The following is a 17066-nucleotide window of genomic DNA, read 5'->3' as shown; positions in this document are numbered from 1 at the left end:
ATATTTAACTGATGAAAGACATCAAACCATAGCTCTGAGAATCTCCATGAACCCAAGCAGGAAATGTACAATGAGACCAACCTAGACACATCATAGTCAAACTGCAAAAGACCAAAGGTGAAGAGAAATTCTTAAAAGCAGCCAGAGGGGAAAACACATGACATTCAGGAAAGCAACAATAACAAAGACAGCTGACTTCTCATCAGAAAGAATGGAATCTACAATCAAAGCCATCTCTAAATAGCTGAAAGAAAACTGTTAACCTAGAATTCTACATCCAACAAAAGTATCTTTCAAAAATAAAGTAAAATAAAGATAATCCCAATAGAACAAAGTCCAAGAGAACCTATTTCTAGCAAATCTGCCCTGCAAGAAAAGCTTAAAGGGGGGCACCTGGGTGGCTCCGTCGGTTAGGCATCTGACTTTGGCTCAGGTTATGATCTCACAGTCTGTGAGTTCAAGCCCCGCGTCGGGCTCTGTGCTGACAGCTTACAGCCTGGAACTTGCATCGGATTCTGTGTCTCCCTCTCTCTGTATCCCTCCTCCATTCACTCGCTCACTCTCTCTCTTTCTCAAAAATAAGTAAATGTTAAAAAAATTAAAAAAAGAAAAAAGAAAAGCTAAAGGAAGTTCTTCAGGCTGAAGGGATATAATCCTAAAGGAAAACACTAAATCTGAAAGAAATAACAAAGAACATTGGAAATGCTAAGTATGTGGGTAAATACTTTCAATGTAATTTCTATAAAGGTATATGGACTGTTTAAGACAAAAACAAATGTTTTATGTGATTCATACATAGAAGTGAAATCTATGACAGTATTTCAAAGGCATAAGGGAAGAAATGAAAGTATGCTGTCATAATGTTTTTATGCTGTATTTTATGCTGTATTTGAAATCTGTTTGAAATATTGACTTAATGGTGACAAGTAAAAAATGCATATTGTAATCTCTAGAGAAACTACTAAAATTTTTGAAGAGGTGTAGCTAAAACTACAATAAAGGAGATAAAATGGAATATTAACAAATGTTAATCTAAAAGAAAAGAGAGGTGTCTGACTGGTTCAGTCTGTTAAACGTCCAATTTCAGTTCAGGTGATGATTTTGCAGTTCCTGGGTTCGAGCCCTGCGTCGGGCTCTGTGCTGACAGCTCAGAGCCTGGAGTCTGCTTCTGATCCTGTGTCTCCCTCTCTCTCTGCCCCTCCCCAACTCACACACTGTCTGTCTCTCTGTCTCTCTCTCTCTCTCTCTCTCTCTCTCTCAACAATAAACATTAAAAAAATTTTAAAGAAAAGAGAAAAAAGGAACAAATAACAGGACAAATAAAAAACAAATAAGATGGTAGACTTAAACTCAACCACATCAATAACTGCATTAAATGTAAATGGCTTAACCACTTGAAATAAATGGCAGAGATTGGCCATACTGGATAAAATTAAAAGGTACAACTAAATGTTGTTTATAAGACACACACATTAAACATAAAATACAGGTAGGTTGAAAGTAGAAGGATGGAAAATATATTCTATGCAGGCATTACCCTCAAAAAAGATAATGTAGCTAGCTATATCTTGTATTAGATAAAGTGTACTTCAAGATAAGTAATATTAACACAAAGTTGAAAACTTCTTAATGATAAAAGGTTTATCAGAGGGAGATAAAATTTAAGAATACTAATCTGAAATGCAGACATAGGAATTCTGACCTCCAAATCACTAAAGGAAAAAAAGAAGGGTGGCAAAGAAAACTTGAGCTATTCAGCTAAACGCAAGAAATTAGGGGGTAAAAAAGCAAAATGAAGCACCACAAAAATAAAACAGAGAATAAGCTGGCAGTAGTATGACAAAATATTAGTTACTTCTTCCAAAAATGTAAATGCTTTAATTACCATAGTTTGAGAGAGAGCATATCTTCACGTTAAAAAGACCAAGTTAGGGGCACATGGCTGGCTCAGTTGGTACAGCATGCTACTCTTAATCTCAGGGTCATGAGTTTCAACCTCATGTTGTGGGTAGAGATTACTTTTTTTAAAAAAAGACCAAATTATAAAGAATGAATTTTTTTATAGTAAGAATATAGAGGATTTGAATAGTATAGTCAGCTTGCTTTAATATATTCAGAGCTTTGTACCTATCAAACACAAACTATTCATTATGTTCAAGCTATATAAATTTACAAAAAATTGACCACATATGTGGCCACACAGAAAATCAGAACAAGTTATGAAACACAAAAATTGCACAAGCCGCTCTCTCTGATCTCAATACAATGAAATTACTGCACCATTATCCATTATTATTATTAGCATCCACTATTATCCATATCATTATTAAGACCAGGGAACTAAAGCACAGAGAGATAAAGCAACTTCCAAGTTCACACAGATAGTAACAGAAGATTAGTGCTTTGAACTCAGCCATCCTGACTCTGGAGCTTGCAGTCTTAACCTCCATGCTATGTTGGTTCCCAGAGGTAAGGCGCCATATATCTTAGAATTGAAATTGCAACAAGATTCACTTGCAATTCCACGGACATATGGGAATCTGTAACTGGTAACGGTATCACGGAGAAGACAATGTCTACTCCACAACTGAAAACTATACAGAAACAGCAATTTAAAATCCTCTACCTCACTCCATACATAAAAATAAATTTCTGATACGTTAAAGAATTAAAATTAAAGAACAAAGCATCAAATACTAGACAATACAGAACGTTTCTATTTTAGATGAAAGAGGACTTTCTAAATAGGACAGAAACTCTGAAACCATAAAGGGAAAGACTGACAGATTTAACTACACAAAAATTAAAATGTGTGCATAATAGAAACTGCAAAGAAATTTAAAAGTCAACCACAGACACAGAGAAGATAGCTGCAACATATGAAAGAAAAGATTCATATCTTTAAGGCATAAAGCACTCCTACACTTCAGTAAGATGAAGCATGGATTAAGGGAAATGATATTTCACTAAAGAAATACAAATTGGCCAGCAGACACATGAAAAGATGCTCAACATCACTCACTGTCAGGGAAATGTAAATCAAAACCACAATGAGATATCACCTCACACCTGTCAGAACAGTTAAACTCAAAAACACAAGAAACGAGTGTTGGCAAGGATAGAGGAAAAGGAACCCTTGTGCACTGTTGGTGGGAATGCAAACTGGTGCAGCCACTGTGGAATAGACTGAAGGTTCCTTAAAAAGTTAAAAACAGATCCAGTAATTGCACTACCGGGTATCTACCCAAAAAAATATAAAAACACTAACTGAAAAGGGATACATGTACCCATTTATAGCAACATTATTTACAATAGCCACATTATAGAAGCAACCCAGGTGTCAATCAATAGATGAATTGGATAAAAAAGATGTGTGTGTGTGTGTATGTGTGTTTATATATGTGTGTATATATATACACATACACAATGGAATATTATTCAACCATAAAAAGAATGAAATCTCACCATTTGCAACGATGTGGATGGAACTAGAGAGTATAATGCTAAGTGAAATAAGTCAGAGAATGACAAATACCATATGATTTCACATACATGTGGAATTTAAGAAACAAAATAAACAAGCAAAGGAAAAAGAGAGAGAGAGAGAGAGAGACAAACTGAGAAACAGATGTTTAACTACAGAGAGCAAACAGATGGTCACCAGAGGGAAGATGAGTGGGGGATGGGTGAAATGGGTGATGGGGATTAAGAAGTGCACTTGTCCTGATCAGTACTGGGTGATATATGAAATTGTTGAATCACTATATTGTATACCTGCATCTAATATAACACTATATATTAACCATAATGGAATTAAAATTAATTTAAATTTTTTTTAACATTTCTTTAGTCTTGAGAGACAGAGAGAGAGAGAGACAGAGCATGAACAGGAGAGGGGCAGAGAGAGAGGGAGACACAGAATCTGAAGCAGGCTCCAGGCTCTGAGCTGTCAGCACAGAGCCAAATGTGGGACTTGAACTCATGAACTGTGAGACCATAACCTGAGCCAAAGTCGGATGCTTAACCAACTGAGCCACCCAGGCACCCCAAAATTAAAACCTAATTTTAAAAAGGAAATAAAAATTGCCAATACACAATGAAAAGATGCAAATGTTATATTCTGTCCTACGGTACAAATATAAAACATTACCAACACCCAGCATTGGCAAGGATATCGAAAACCAGAATGTAAACATGGACAGCCAGCCCTTTGGATGGACAACTGAGCAACATCCATCAGAATTTAAAACACACATGGTCTTTGACCATGAAATTTCGTTTGCAAAAGCTTATCACAGCAATACTTTAACAGGTGCACTACAGTGTAAGCACAATTGCAATGTTGCCTGTTGTACTGAGACATGAAAACACCCTAAAATTCCCTGAGTAGGTTAATATGATGAAATACCTACAGCCAATAAAAAGAATCAAGTAGATCTAAATTAAGTAAAAAAAAAAAAATTTGTCAGGGTGTCTCAGTTTTTATTAAACTTTTATTTATTTTATTTTGTATTTACCTATATTTTTATTATGTGTAAATACATAATATATTCAAAATGTATATTTTATGTACACACACACACACACAAACTACAACTGAGCACAACATAGATGAATCTCAGAAATGTGCCAGGCAACATAGTCCCACAAAAGAGTACACATTGTTTAAAAGTTTGACTTTAAAAAGTGAAGGGAATGAACGGGCAGAGAGGTGAAGCAGTCCTGAGAGAGGTAAGCCATCCTTACCCTTCTCTGTTGTTTCAATTTTTCCAACTACTTCATAATCTTAAAAAAAAATTTTTTTAATGTTTACTTATTATTGAAAGACAGGGAGAGACAGAGCATGAGCATGGGAGGGGCAGAGAGAGGTGGGTACACAGACTTCAAACCAGGCTCCAGGTTCTGAGCTGTCAGCACAGAGCCCGACACGGGGCTCAAACTCACGAACCGAGAGATCATGACCTGAGCTGAAGTCGGACGCTCAACCGACTGAGCCACCCAGGCGCCCCTAACTATTTCATCATCTTAAAGAAAATGTTTAAGTGAAGAGAAACATTCATTCCCACTACATACATGCTCTTCTGTGTAAAATCCTTTCTAATATTTGCCCAAATCAAACATGCTGCCCACAGTTTAACTCTGACATCTATTTTTGGAGAGTCCTTTTTCCCTTTAACTACTACATCATAAAATGTTACCATGTTTCTTCCCAATTTTCAAAATTATCGTTTTAATAGCCAATTTATCGTGTCCGTAATTTATCAAACTATTCTTCCAGTGTTGACCATTTGACTTTTATTTTAGTTTTATTTGACAAATATATTTGCTTTTATGGAACACAGCAGTGAACATCTTACACATGAGGATATTTTTGTATCTCTACATCAGTGCCTCAACATATTTTTCTAACACTTCTAAGTCAAAGGACAGGAATAATTTCAGGTCTGTCTGTCTATGCACTGAAATACCACTCTTCAAAAGGCTTATGTCCAGGGTGCCTGGGGGGCTCAGCGGGTTAAGCGGCCGACTTCGGCTCAGGTCACCATCTCATGGGTGGGTTCAAGCCCTGCGTCGGGCTCTGTGCTGACAGCTCAGAGCCTGGAACCTGCTTCAGATTCTGTGTTTCCTTCTCTCCCTGCTCCTCCCCCACTCATGCTCCGTCTCTATCAAAAATGAATACACGTTAAAAAAATTTCTTTAAAGGCTTATGTCCATTTACATTTCCACCTGCATCCTCAGATCACATCTGTTTCACCACCGCCTTGCACATCTGGGTGTTAATCTTTACCTTCTGGTTTTCCTTTCAATATTTTAGTTGCTATTAAATATAGAAAGGTTGATTTTTGACACATTCCCACTACAGATATGTCTAAAGCAATCACAAAAAGATCACACAGCCCCATCTAAGAATATTTCATTAGGTTCTTCCCCTCCCCATAACAGGAAACTTCTACATTGATTTTTCTGATTCTATATGAAGGTAATAAATGTTTACTGTAAAATAATGTAGACAATAAATAGCATGAAGAAAAAAGCAAATATTATATCATTCCATCGGCTAAAATAACCACTGTTACAATTTTGTTGTATATCTTTATAGCAATTTTCCTTATAGATATCAACACAAACTGATTTCATTACATTACCATATGAAAGTAGCATCGTGCACACTTACATAACCTACTTTTTACCACTTCACAATTTATGGGTATCTTCCGCAAGTCAACAAATAGTCGTCTATGTTACTAATTTCAATGGCTCCACATTCTTTGGTCCCAGCAAAATAAAAAGTGTGTGCTGATCTATATGCAATGTCATTTTTGCTGCTTTCAGATGGATATTTTGCCTTTCTATGGAAATCACAGATTTATAAAGGTGCATTGGCTATTTGTATCACTAGTTCCCTGTTAGTTCTGCTGCCCACTTTTCTCTTTAAGAGCTCTGCTCTTTTCTCATTGATTGGCAAGAGCTTTCTGTATATGAGGAGTGTTAACTCTTTACTGTGTAAATCAGGACAACAATATCACCTCTTGTGGCGGGGGTGGGGGGGGGACTTGCAAAGATGAAATCATCTAAGGTGTGACAAGTGCCAAGAACAAAGCTGATCTACAGTACGTGTTAAAGCTCGTCTCCTTTCCTCCCTCTGTAACCAAAGTGGAGATACAGGTCAATGAAAAGATACTGACACGTACATAGGTATTGGTCATTTCATTTTGTCAGTGATTTCTTGGATGATTATTCAGAATGCTTCCCCCAGACTTCTGAAATTGTAGTTCAAGGCGCAGCTCTCCTGTGGTGCTAAGAGCTGCATTCTTCTTCTTATTATTACGTTGTGATATTAGGGGGGGTTTTCACTCACCTTCATCTCCACCTGCCCACAGGAAGCATGATGGAGCCAGGGACACAGAGTGGCTTTACCACTATGTGCCAGCTTTGTAGCCGGCACCTGTTACACATCATTTCATCCTTACAGCCCCCTGGCAGGTGTTATTTCTTATCCCCACTTTACGGATGAGGAAGCTAGGGCACACCCTTGCAATCAGCAGTCAGAAAATAATTCCAAAGCCCTTGCACTGACTACGGTGGCCAGGCTGCCTGCCTGCCTGCCTGCCTGCCTGTTTGTAGAGTGGGGACCCAGCTCGTGGCTTCTTCGGGGCATTCGGGGCCACCACGGGCTTTCACAAAGTAACTGCTCAACAGATGGAGATTAAAGCAGCACACATCCCTAATTCAGAAGCGGAGCTAGACAAAGAAAGGCCAAATCCTTCTTTAAAAACCTCAAGTGAATAACAACCTAGCATTTCCACTCCTAGGTATATACCCAACAGAAATTACAAATATGTTCACGAAAAAAAAGAAAGGAAGAAAGAAAGAAAGAAGACAGACAATAACGGCATTAGCCCAAATCAACAAATAACCCCAATATCCATAAACAGCAAAATGAGTAAAGCAAGAGGCAAGTCATGCCGTGAAAGCTCTATGGCAATAAGAATTAACAAACTACAACTAAGTACAACATGGATAAATCTCAAAAACACGCTGAGCAAAGCAGCCGTATGAAAAAGTACCTGCTGTATGATTCCATTTATATGGAGCTCAGAACTGAACCCTGGGGGCGGGGGAAATGGGGCTTGGTGGGCAGAGGGTATTCTGGGAAGCTGTGCAATTATAAATCATGCATTTGTTTCCTTGTGTATTTTATTTTTAGGTTGAATTCAATGAAATTCTTGCTTTTGTAGGTCAAAACAGTCAAATATCAGCCACTGCATATGGTTCGAACTAACACTTTCATAAAAATGTTTTTAAAACCCTTCGGAAAAGGAGAAAAGAAATGTCTCCCAGTGACTGGCAGACTGCCTACTTTTCTGAAAACCAACCTAAATGTTCCTCCTACGGATTCTGACCCTGTTTCTTGCTCCTTTGTCTGCAGTGGAGACCGAATCACAACTAGTCTCTCACCTTTGCAGGACAGTTTTTCGGTCACATATTGAAAGCTGGTGATGCGGCCATCCCTGGGCTCAAGACTCCCAGATTCTCTGTGCCTCCTGCTCGTCCATCCCGGGACATCTCCAAGCCCCTCTACACCTTTGTGCCTTTGGTTAATGATGGCACTGGCGGGTTCTGTGTCAGTCCACCTCCGCACTGTCAACCGGTGCTTCTGACTCGCCCACAGGTTATATTTACTAAAGAAACAAGTATTACTATGATGATTTTCATATTTAAGAACACTATCATAGGAAAATAGAGGGAGGTATGGTGCTTTTATGAGCCTTGTGTGGGTCATAAAAGGCATCATCTTTATAACTAATTGAGATAACTTTGCCTGCAAGTTATGAAACTAATGATCTCCTTTTCGTCGTGTTATAAGCATTTATCTCCCTGTGGCAGAACATCATCAATTCTCAGAATTCTGGGTTCAGCTGACTCACTTTACAGTGGCAAATAATATTTCAAGCAGAAGGCTGCTCCATTGATCAGATGACAAGGCAGAAGCCTCCCCAGGGAGGGAAGAGATGCTCACCGCACTCCACCCACCCCGACTGGGGGTGGACAGGGCCCCGGGAGGGTGTCTGATGGAAAACTCCCTGCGCAGGGCTTCGGACACTGGGTGTCGGAAGAAAATGATAGGAATGCAGCACTTTCCTTTCACATGGTCCAATGCAGTTATGCTAATGCCCCTTCGGATTTGATGTCCTAAAATCACTGTTGTAAACGGCCAGCAATGTAAGTCACATATGAGAAACGACAGTACTGGGACCACCCGTCCATTAGACAGCGAGCCAGCCACGCTGCTCTATGGGGGTACGGCTCACTGAATGAGCTCATTCATGAGCTCAAGTTACATACTTGCCTCACGGGGACTAAAAGGAATCATGTGAAATGTATTTAAAGAAGTTTACTAGTTTATAGAAATCCCGTAGTAAATCATTTGTAATCAGAGTATTGCTAGCTACCTACAGCGTTTCTCTTTAGCGTACATTATGGATTCATCTTAACAAAAGGACAATGGTAATAACATTTCCATGTACTGAGCACCCATGATGAGCCGAATACTCTCTCACTTAATACTCCCAAGCCTTACGTTCATGGGTACTGCTATTTTTTCTGTGGAACAGAGGGAGAAACAAGGATCTAAGCTGGATAAATACTTTCCCCAAAGGCTCATGCAACTAATAAATGTCAAAATCTGGATTCAAGCCTCAGCAACCAATGCCAAAGGCCATGGTCATGACCACTGTGCTACACGGCTATTCTCAGACACCAACTATACATAATAGAGATTCACAAGAGTGGGGAGAAGGCATCTAATTTTTGTTCCATGTACTGTAGGTGCTTAAAGCACCTTATCTCCTAGGGCGCCTGGGTGGCTCAGTCGGTTAAGCGTCCAACTTCGACTCAGGTCATGATCTCATGATCTCACAGTTTGTGGATTCCAGCCCCGCATCGGCCTCTGTGCTGACAGCTCGGAACCTGGAGCCTGCTTCAGATTCTTTGTCTCTCTCCCTGTCCCTCCCCCGCTCACACACTCTCTCAAAAATAAATGAGTAAACATTTAAAAAAAATTTTTTTTAAGGACAGGGGTTATAAAAAAAAAAAAAAGCATCTTATCTACTAACATCCAGTGAGGTAAGTATTGTTCTTTCCCACATGAAGAAATCGAGGTTCGGAGATTTTAGGCAACTTGCTGGTTAGTGGCAGAGCCGAAATCCAAACATAGACCTGTCTAGCTCTAAAGTCCATGGTCTTTCATCATACCACTTTGCCTCAAATGACTTTGTTTCTAGAGAGCAAGCAAAATTATTCCAAGTGTATTAGCCAGATGGAACAGACTTGTGCTACAGTAGCTAATCAATCCCCAAAATCGCCATTAACGCAAAAAGTTTCCTTCTGGCCCACAAAGTCCACTGCCAATGCTATGACTCTCCAGGGAAGCTGTCTCTCTGCTTACGTGGAGAAGTTCTGCCATCTCAACACACAGCTGCACGCTCGTCCCCAGCAGAGGAGGACAATGACAGGCCACTAAAGGCCACTAAATTTACGCTGCCCCAACCGGAGCTCACCACCTGTCGAACACCCACGTTCCATATGGCCCCACCTGACGGCAGGAGTTGGGGAAGCGTAGTCTGTGCAGCCAGAAAAGAACCAGAGGAGACCCTCCAGCACAAGAAGGTGTAGGCTGCACGTCAGTAGTTCCCAAATGTGGTGGACAGAAGGCGCACCTGTTGAAAATGCAGATTCCCAGGGCTCCATTCCATATGTTGGTTCAGTGAAGTCTGAGCTGGGCCCCAGGAAAGTCTGATGCACGTGGTCAGCAAACCTTTAAGGAAGCCTCATTCTGCACTGAGGCAGATCGCCCTGGGGTCTATGTGACCATCAGAAATGGCCATCAGAAATCGAACGCAATCTGGTGAGCACTCAAGAGGCACAGACCACGCTGGCGGCCAGGCCTGGCTGGGAATACAGAGAAAGCAAAGGAGACCATGATACAGTGCCGGCCCCCACAATCCAACAGCTGGCAGTATGGAGCCAGCCACGGAGACAGCTGACCGCGACCCAGGCCCCCAGAGTGCACACACCGTGGGGCACAGCAGCTGGGCACTGTCACTTACAAACGTAAACAGGGCCTACGTGCCCGAGGGAGCTGTCACTTTCCACCACCAGGCAAGTGTCTTACCATGATGCTTTTTTGTTTCAAATCTCCCGGGGCTCCCCAGTTACTGCTTATAAAGGAATGTCCACGCTTCCCAGCAGGGCACTGAGGCCACCCACATTGCTGTCCCAGACTCACTTCCTGCCCCTCCTACCAGCCACCTCCAGACCCACACTCCATGCTGAGGCCACACCCAGAGACCTGATCCCCATTCAAAATGTGCCTCCAGACCTCTAGGCCTTTGCTCCAGGCCACTCTGTCCACAGGAATGTCCTCGGGCCTGCTTCTGGATACTCAAGACTCAGGTGAGGTGCCAGTTCTGGGCAGCCTTCCCTGGCACCTGTCCCCATCTTCCCATCCCTCCCGGGGCTAATTAACCCCTCCTCAGTAAACTGAGCGCTTTGCTCCAACTACCACAACTGTCCTTGGCCTCGAGCCCCGGACGGGACTCTTCGGGGTTTCCGTCACTACTCCAAAAATCCTACCTGACAGCCAGTGCCCTCAGGCAAATCACCTGGACCAGCAAAGGTGCCAAGTTTCCCTGTGTCTGTTTGGAATGATACCAACCAGAGTGCACCAACGTAGGGGAAGGAAAAGCACTCGTACAGTGCTGGCCCCTAGAAGGTGCCAAATAAGCATCTGTCACCTGGATGGATGATAAAAACGTTAGGAGGAAAAACTTCCAAAGCAAGCGATTACACTGGGGAAAATCACTAGTGTCCACTGTGTGCTTTTGCTCAGCCAACCTGTGAGCTGCCAGGAGGCCCCCCCAGCCTTCCTTCTTCAAACAACCCCCCCCACCCCCCGCACCCAGCACAGGTCTCCTGCACAGGAAGTGCTCCAAGAAAGACACAGGATTGATCTGAATTGAGGCAAATGTCATCCACTCGCTGAGCAACCCACAGCTCCCAGAGGGACATCCCAGACAGGGGGCCACTCAGAGCGGGTAGTGGAGAGAATGACTGAGGACCCCAGGGAACCTGGGCTCACAGGTGAAACAGGTAGATCGCCTTCCCCCTCCACCGGTATTTCTGATTGTTGTCTTATTGCCAGAGCCCTTTCTGCAGCGCTATAAATAAAGGGTTTTCCGGATGAACTGATGTCCTGGAGGCAAGGGCCAAAAGGTGCAAGAGAGAGTATGCACACCCTCCAATTCTTTAATCTACCAATTAGGTTCTGACCTGCAAGTTTCTCTCCCCACACCTCACCCTCTGGGCTCCAGAGACTAAGGGAGACCCTGCAAAATCTGTAACATATCCTAATCCCGTCTCTTAGGGCATGGGACCCATAACTACCACCCCATCCCCTTTGAAATGTCATCCTAAGAGTCTGCTCTGAGAACCAGAGTGACGCCTCTTCCCACACATCATTCTACGCCATTCATTTGCTTCTCTGGAGACAATAGGTCATGGTAAGGGGATCGCTTCTAGGATGCACACACTTTTGCTCTAGTTTCCAAAGTCTGGTGCCAGACACATTCTATCTCAGCGGCTGGTGGCCGTGGGACGTGGGGTTCAGCTGCCTGTTCAGATCCAGATTATACCTCCTGCTACCTGGGTGGCCTCAGGCCAGCTACTTACCCTGTCTAAATCTTGCTTTCTTTGTTTGAATGTCTCATGCATAGTCAACCCTTGACAGCCGCGCACCGGCTGTTATTTTTCCTGAAGCAGTATAGCGAGGTGACTGAGAGTCCAGATGACGCAGAAGGACCATCTAGATTTGGATCTCAGGGCTTCCCATATTCGCTCTGTGACTTGGGCGGTTCCTTAACCTGTCTTTGCTTCGGCCTCTTCATGCGTGAACACATGCCAACATACCCACTTCGTGGTGTGTGTGTAAGGGTTAAATCTGTGTGATCATCTTCATTACTGCCTGGCACGTAATAAACCTTCAATAAATGGCACTTACTGTACTGGTGACAGCAGTAGAACTGGAGGCAATATACTACCAACAGTGTAACACTGGCTGCGAGGCTGTTGACTGACCACCTTGTACCCACACTGCGTTTGCTCACCGAGGTCCGGTGCTGGCTTTGCAGGTACACGCAAGCTCACAGAATCTGCCGGAGCCTTGGGTGGCAGGAAAATGGAGGAAGCCCACTGAAGCTCCTCCTCTCTGCTCTGCCCACACTCCATAAGTAAGAAGAGCAAAGGGGCCTCCGGGCAAGCTTCAGAGCACTAAATGCAGCCTCAAAGCTACACATTGTACTTTGATTTTTCCTAAACACTGGGCTCCTCTAACCGTTTTATTCCCTGTTCGGTTAAGCTTGCTGTGCCAGCCCTGATTTGTGTTACTCGTTACTAATTTTCTTCCCGGTGGTTTGAACTTCTTGGTCAGGGCTGCCCAAAGGACATTGCACACCTCTTGGATGGTCTATGGGGGGGTTCCTGGAGGGCATGCTCTTGGGATCCTGAATCGCCAAACCTCAGCACTAAACCTGGCCTAGAGACAGAGAAGAGGTTCCCTGAGTAGAAAGGAAAAGCATGTAACCCTACAACCTCAAGGTCCAAAACTGCATTTCATTAGCACTCACTTCAAGTCCACAGGAGCATGTGGGCCTCAGGCAGTGGGGTCTTGCTCTCACTCAGAGAAAATATAATCACAGAACAGGTGCATCTACAGGTGACGTCCTCCCAGAGGCAAAAGTTTGCAAAGAAGCAAGGTGTCTCCCCTCCCCCCAAAAAGATTGTTCTCTTATCCTGAGAAATAGGGTACATACAACGAGCAGAAGCAGATGATGACTTTTATCAGCTACCCTGGACCCAGCTGCAGAGAAAGTGGATGCAGCTTGCCCAGAAGGATTTTCTCAACCCACTCTGCTACGGAGACCACCACCTTCATGAGCACAGGTGGGTACAAACCTCTGAAATCTTGCCATCAGACCAGCGCTGGAGAAAGGAAGAACAAACCTTCCCCCAAAATCCAGCCTCTGTTATCCCACCAGAAGCTTATCTACGAAAACAAAGGGTCATCTGTATCTATGTGCGCCTAGCCTGTCCTTCCGGAAGTCGTTATCTCTGCCTGATGATAACAGCATCTGAACATCCAAGATTCCCACCCAGGCAGTCTCACACCGATACCAAAGCTGGTCTTTGCAGGTAAAAGAGCCACAAGTTGGATCCACTGTACTGGTTCCAACTGATAGAAAATCAGGGAATCACCCCAAAACACCATCAGTGCCCAAATGTTTCCCTTTGGGTAACGGCAGATCCCCCATTAATTAATACAAAGGGGAACTTTGGAGAAAAGAATATAAAACTGCCTGATTTTTACATAACGTTCCTTGAGGAAGCAAAAAAGCACACAAAGCAGTAATTATCACATTTTCAAAGCCACTGCACACAGCGTCATATATCTGTAAACATCTCATAAATGTTTTGGGGGCTATTTGAAATCTGAAAACAATATAAATATTTGCATACCGTTGGACCCTTTCATTATCTGACAATTTCCAGCAACAATCAGACCAGGCAGCCTACCAGCCTACCTCACTTTATTTCAGCATTACGCACACTCACATTTACCAAACAAACGTCTGGTAAATCCTGTGCACTGAACACTATTTTATCATTTCTATCATATAATAATATAATGGAACTAGCCTATCTGCCAATCAGATCTGGCCCCATCTGATCACACAGCAATCTCTAGTTTTAATATATGTTCCAAAGGTAGAAAGATGGAGTAAGAGAAGGGAAAAGTGTTTTTTGTTTTTCCAAATGCATCAAAACCCAACTGAAGTTCTTCTAATTCCTTCTTCGCACTGAATAACAGCAGTGTTTAGTCAGAAGCTGGGAGAGGGGGCTTGCCTGCATCTGGGGGAACTCATCACCCTTTATGATGGTGTGAATCAATACTCTGGATGAATTTAATCCCTAGTAAAGAAAAACATGCAAGAAAGGGTCTTTCTTTCCATGTGTATACCCTGGGCTGCACGAAACAGAAGTCAACTCACAGCCTCCCACCTGCCATCAATGACTCCAGACTGGGGCAGAAATCCAGAGAGGGGCCTCCTGTTTGGAATGGCTGCATGCATGGGCTTTTCAAAAGAACCTGGCAAGTCCAGAAAGTTCATGCAACTTTAATATTTCAAATGTGTCAGAAAACAGTCATGGGTGGAGGGGCAAAGAGAACCTGACCAGCTAACGTAGGGTCAAGCGCAGGTGCCGTCGCCTGCCTGGCAAGAGATCACAGGGGGCTGTGGAGTGGGTCTGAGCTGGTGTGAAAGGCTCGGATCTGAAAGGCAGAGACGGCGACAGCTCTCTGCTGCTTGGGCCTCGGGGGCCGGCGGGTAGCGGGTCCCTGAGGCGCCCTGGGGTTCAGACGTCTCTAAAAGAGCCTGAGCCCGGAGCCCCCTCCTCTTTCCAAGATCGTTATTTCCAGGTACCAGCCGCTCGGAGCCACCAGAGGCATTTCGCTGCTATCCCCATTAGCGCCCGCCCGCACCCTAAGCGGACAAGGGCTCCGCACTGAGCTCGGGGCATACGGATCCCGTACCTCGGGCTGCGGCCCCCGACTTCCCCAGCCTCCGCAGCAACAGTTTTCCAGCCAGAGAAGTACCGCAAACGTCTCCTGGGGGAAACGCTCACCTGCACCCCGGTCGCCAAAGCCAGGGCCAGGGCCACGGAAGGAGATCCAGCCTGGCCCTGCGCACGGCGATGGGAGATGGGCCAGGAGGAAGGACTGCAAACGTCGGGCTCAGAAGATCGCACAGAAAGAGAAACTTCCCGAGTGCGCGAGCGAGGTTGCGCTCCCGCTTCCAGGGGTGCAACCTGAGTCCCCGGGCAGCTGGTGCGCAGCCGGCGACAAGCGCAGGCGAGGGGACCCGAGCGGCGGCCGGTCCCGCTCCCTGGCGCGATGGGGGTGGCGGGAGCGAGTCTCGGTCCGGCGTACGTGGGTCCCTCCGCGCCCAGGGTCCCTGGAAGGGGACCAGGACGGTCCCGTAGGACACATCCCGGGCACTGGGCGGGGAGGAGACCTCGAATCCAGGCCCCGAAGGGACGCGGTGGCGCAAACAAAGTTGGGGCGCAGACACGCTCGGTCCGTGGGTCCCCGCGTCCGCGCGCCCCCGCCCGCGGCGCACCACTACTTACACGAACACTCCGAAGAGCAGGGCCCGGACCCCGATCTCGATGGCCAGCTCCCGCATGGTGCGGCCGGAGCAGCTCCCGGGGCGGCGGCGGCGGCGGCGGCGGCGGCGGCGGCTGGTGCTCTCGGCGGCTCCCGCAGCTCGACCGGCGCCGGCTCGCCAGACCCGGGGCGGCGAGGGAGGCGCGCTCCAGGCCGCGGGCGGGGGCGGGAGGCGGGCGCCGGGCGGGGGCGGGCGGGCGCTGGGGAGGGCTCGGCCCGAACCTCCCGCCGCGGGGCCCGGGGGCTCGCGGACGCCGCGCCCGCCGCTCCCCGCCCCGCGGCCCCGCGCCGAGCTGGGGGCGCCCTGGGGACTCCCCGCGCCCTGGCGCCGAGCGCCGCCTCCGCGCCCTGGCCCGGGGAGAGGAGGGGAAGCCCGGGGAAGCCCCGCCGCCGCGGCCGCCGCCGCCTCCCCTGCGCGCTCCCCGGCTCCCCCGCCAGTGGGCGGCCCCTGCGCTCGGCTCCCGGGGCAGCGCGCTCGCTGGGTCTCCGCCTGCGGCTGCTCTGCGGCTCCGGGCTCGGCCTCCGACTCCCGCTGACCGGCCTCGGGCTCCCGGCGCACGCACGCACGTGGGCAGGTGGCGGAGACGCGCCGGGGGATTCTCAGGCCCAGGCAGCCCCGGCCCCCTCTGCTCCTGCGGAGCCCCGCACCCTCCCTCCCGCTTTTTTGCTCTCCCTACCCCTTGCCAACCTGAAATTCTTCCCTTTATTGTCTATAAAGTTGCCCCCGCCCCCTTCCCACCACCCACCCCGAGAGCCCTAGTAGGCTTCGTTTCGCGCTCGGGAACCGCCAGCCAGGCTCCAGAGTCCTGGCACACGGACTGAGGGCAAAGGTGAGCCTGGCTCTTCACCCACCCACCAGCGCCAGGCAGCCCCTGGGGTGGGCTTCCTCCGACCCCACCCTCAGCAGCTTTGGGGCTGCAGCGCTGTGAAAAGCGAAAAGGACAGGCCCTTGGGGTCAGCCGTGAGCCCCTGGGGCAGTAAGACCAGGAGTGTCATCCTTAGGGTTCACAAAGGCCAGACCTTCACCACTGGCTGCTGGCCTGGGGGGGTCATGACCTCAAGCCAGAGCCCAGAGGGGATTTGGCTTTGCTTTTCCCATCCCCTGTCAGGACTGCGAGTATTTCCTTTAGCTTTATTAACTTAAGCCAAATGGACATTCAAGATACAAAGCTCACACTAACCATTAGTTTGTCCCTGGGGAGACCAGATCTCATGGGTTTTAGGAGAGACCCAGCCAGGATTTTATGCATATGAGAAATGGATTAGAGGGTAGTCCCTGGGAATG

The 17066-nt window shown here is 46.3% G+C and overlaps 1 protein-coding gene across 1 annotated transcript in view; it reads right to left on the bottom strand.

Moving 5' to 3' along the window:
* The window catches only part of PLPP4 (phospholipid phosphatase 4), a 125931-nt gene extending 110093 nt beyond the window's left edge, over positions 1 to 15838 (bottom strand). The window contains exon 1 of the mRNA XM_042908997.1: positions 15745 to 15838. Within this exon, the coding sequence (XP_042764931.1) occupies positions 15745 to 15800 (56 nt within the window). The 5' untranslated portion in view covers positions 15801 to 15838. The remainder of the gene's footprint in view (positions 1 to 15744) is intronic.
* Positions 15839 to 17066: the final 1228 nt, after the last annotated feature.

This window comes from Panthera leo, chromosome D2 (genome assembly GCF_018350215.1).
Source record: "Panthera leo isolate Ple1 chromosome D2, P.leo_Ple1_pat1.1, whole genome shotgun sequence".
Classification (NCBI taxonomy): Eukaryota; Metazoa; Chordata; class Mammalia; order Carnivora; family Felidae; genus Panthera; species Panthera leo.
This window is presented reverse-complemented; position numbering and strand designations above follow the sequence as displayed.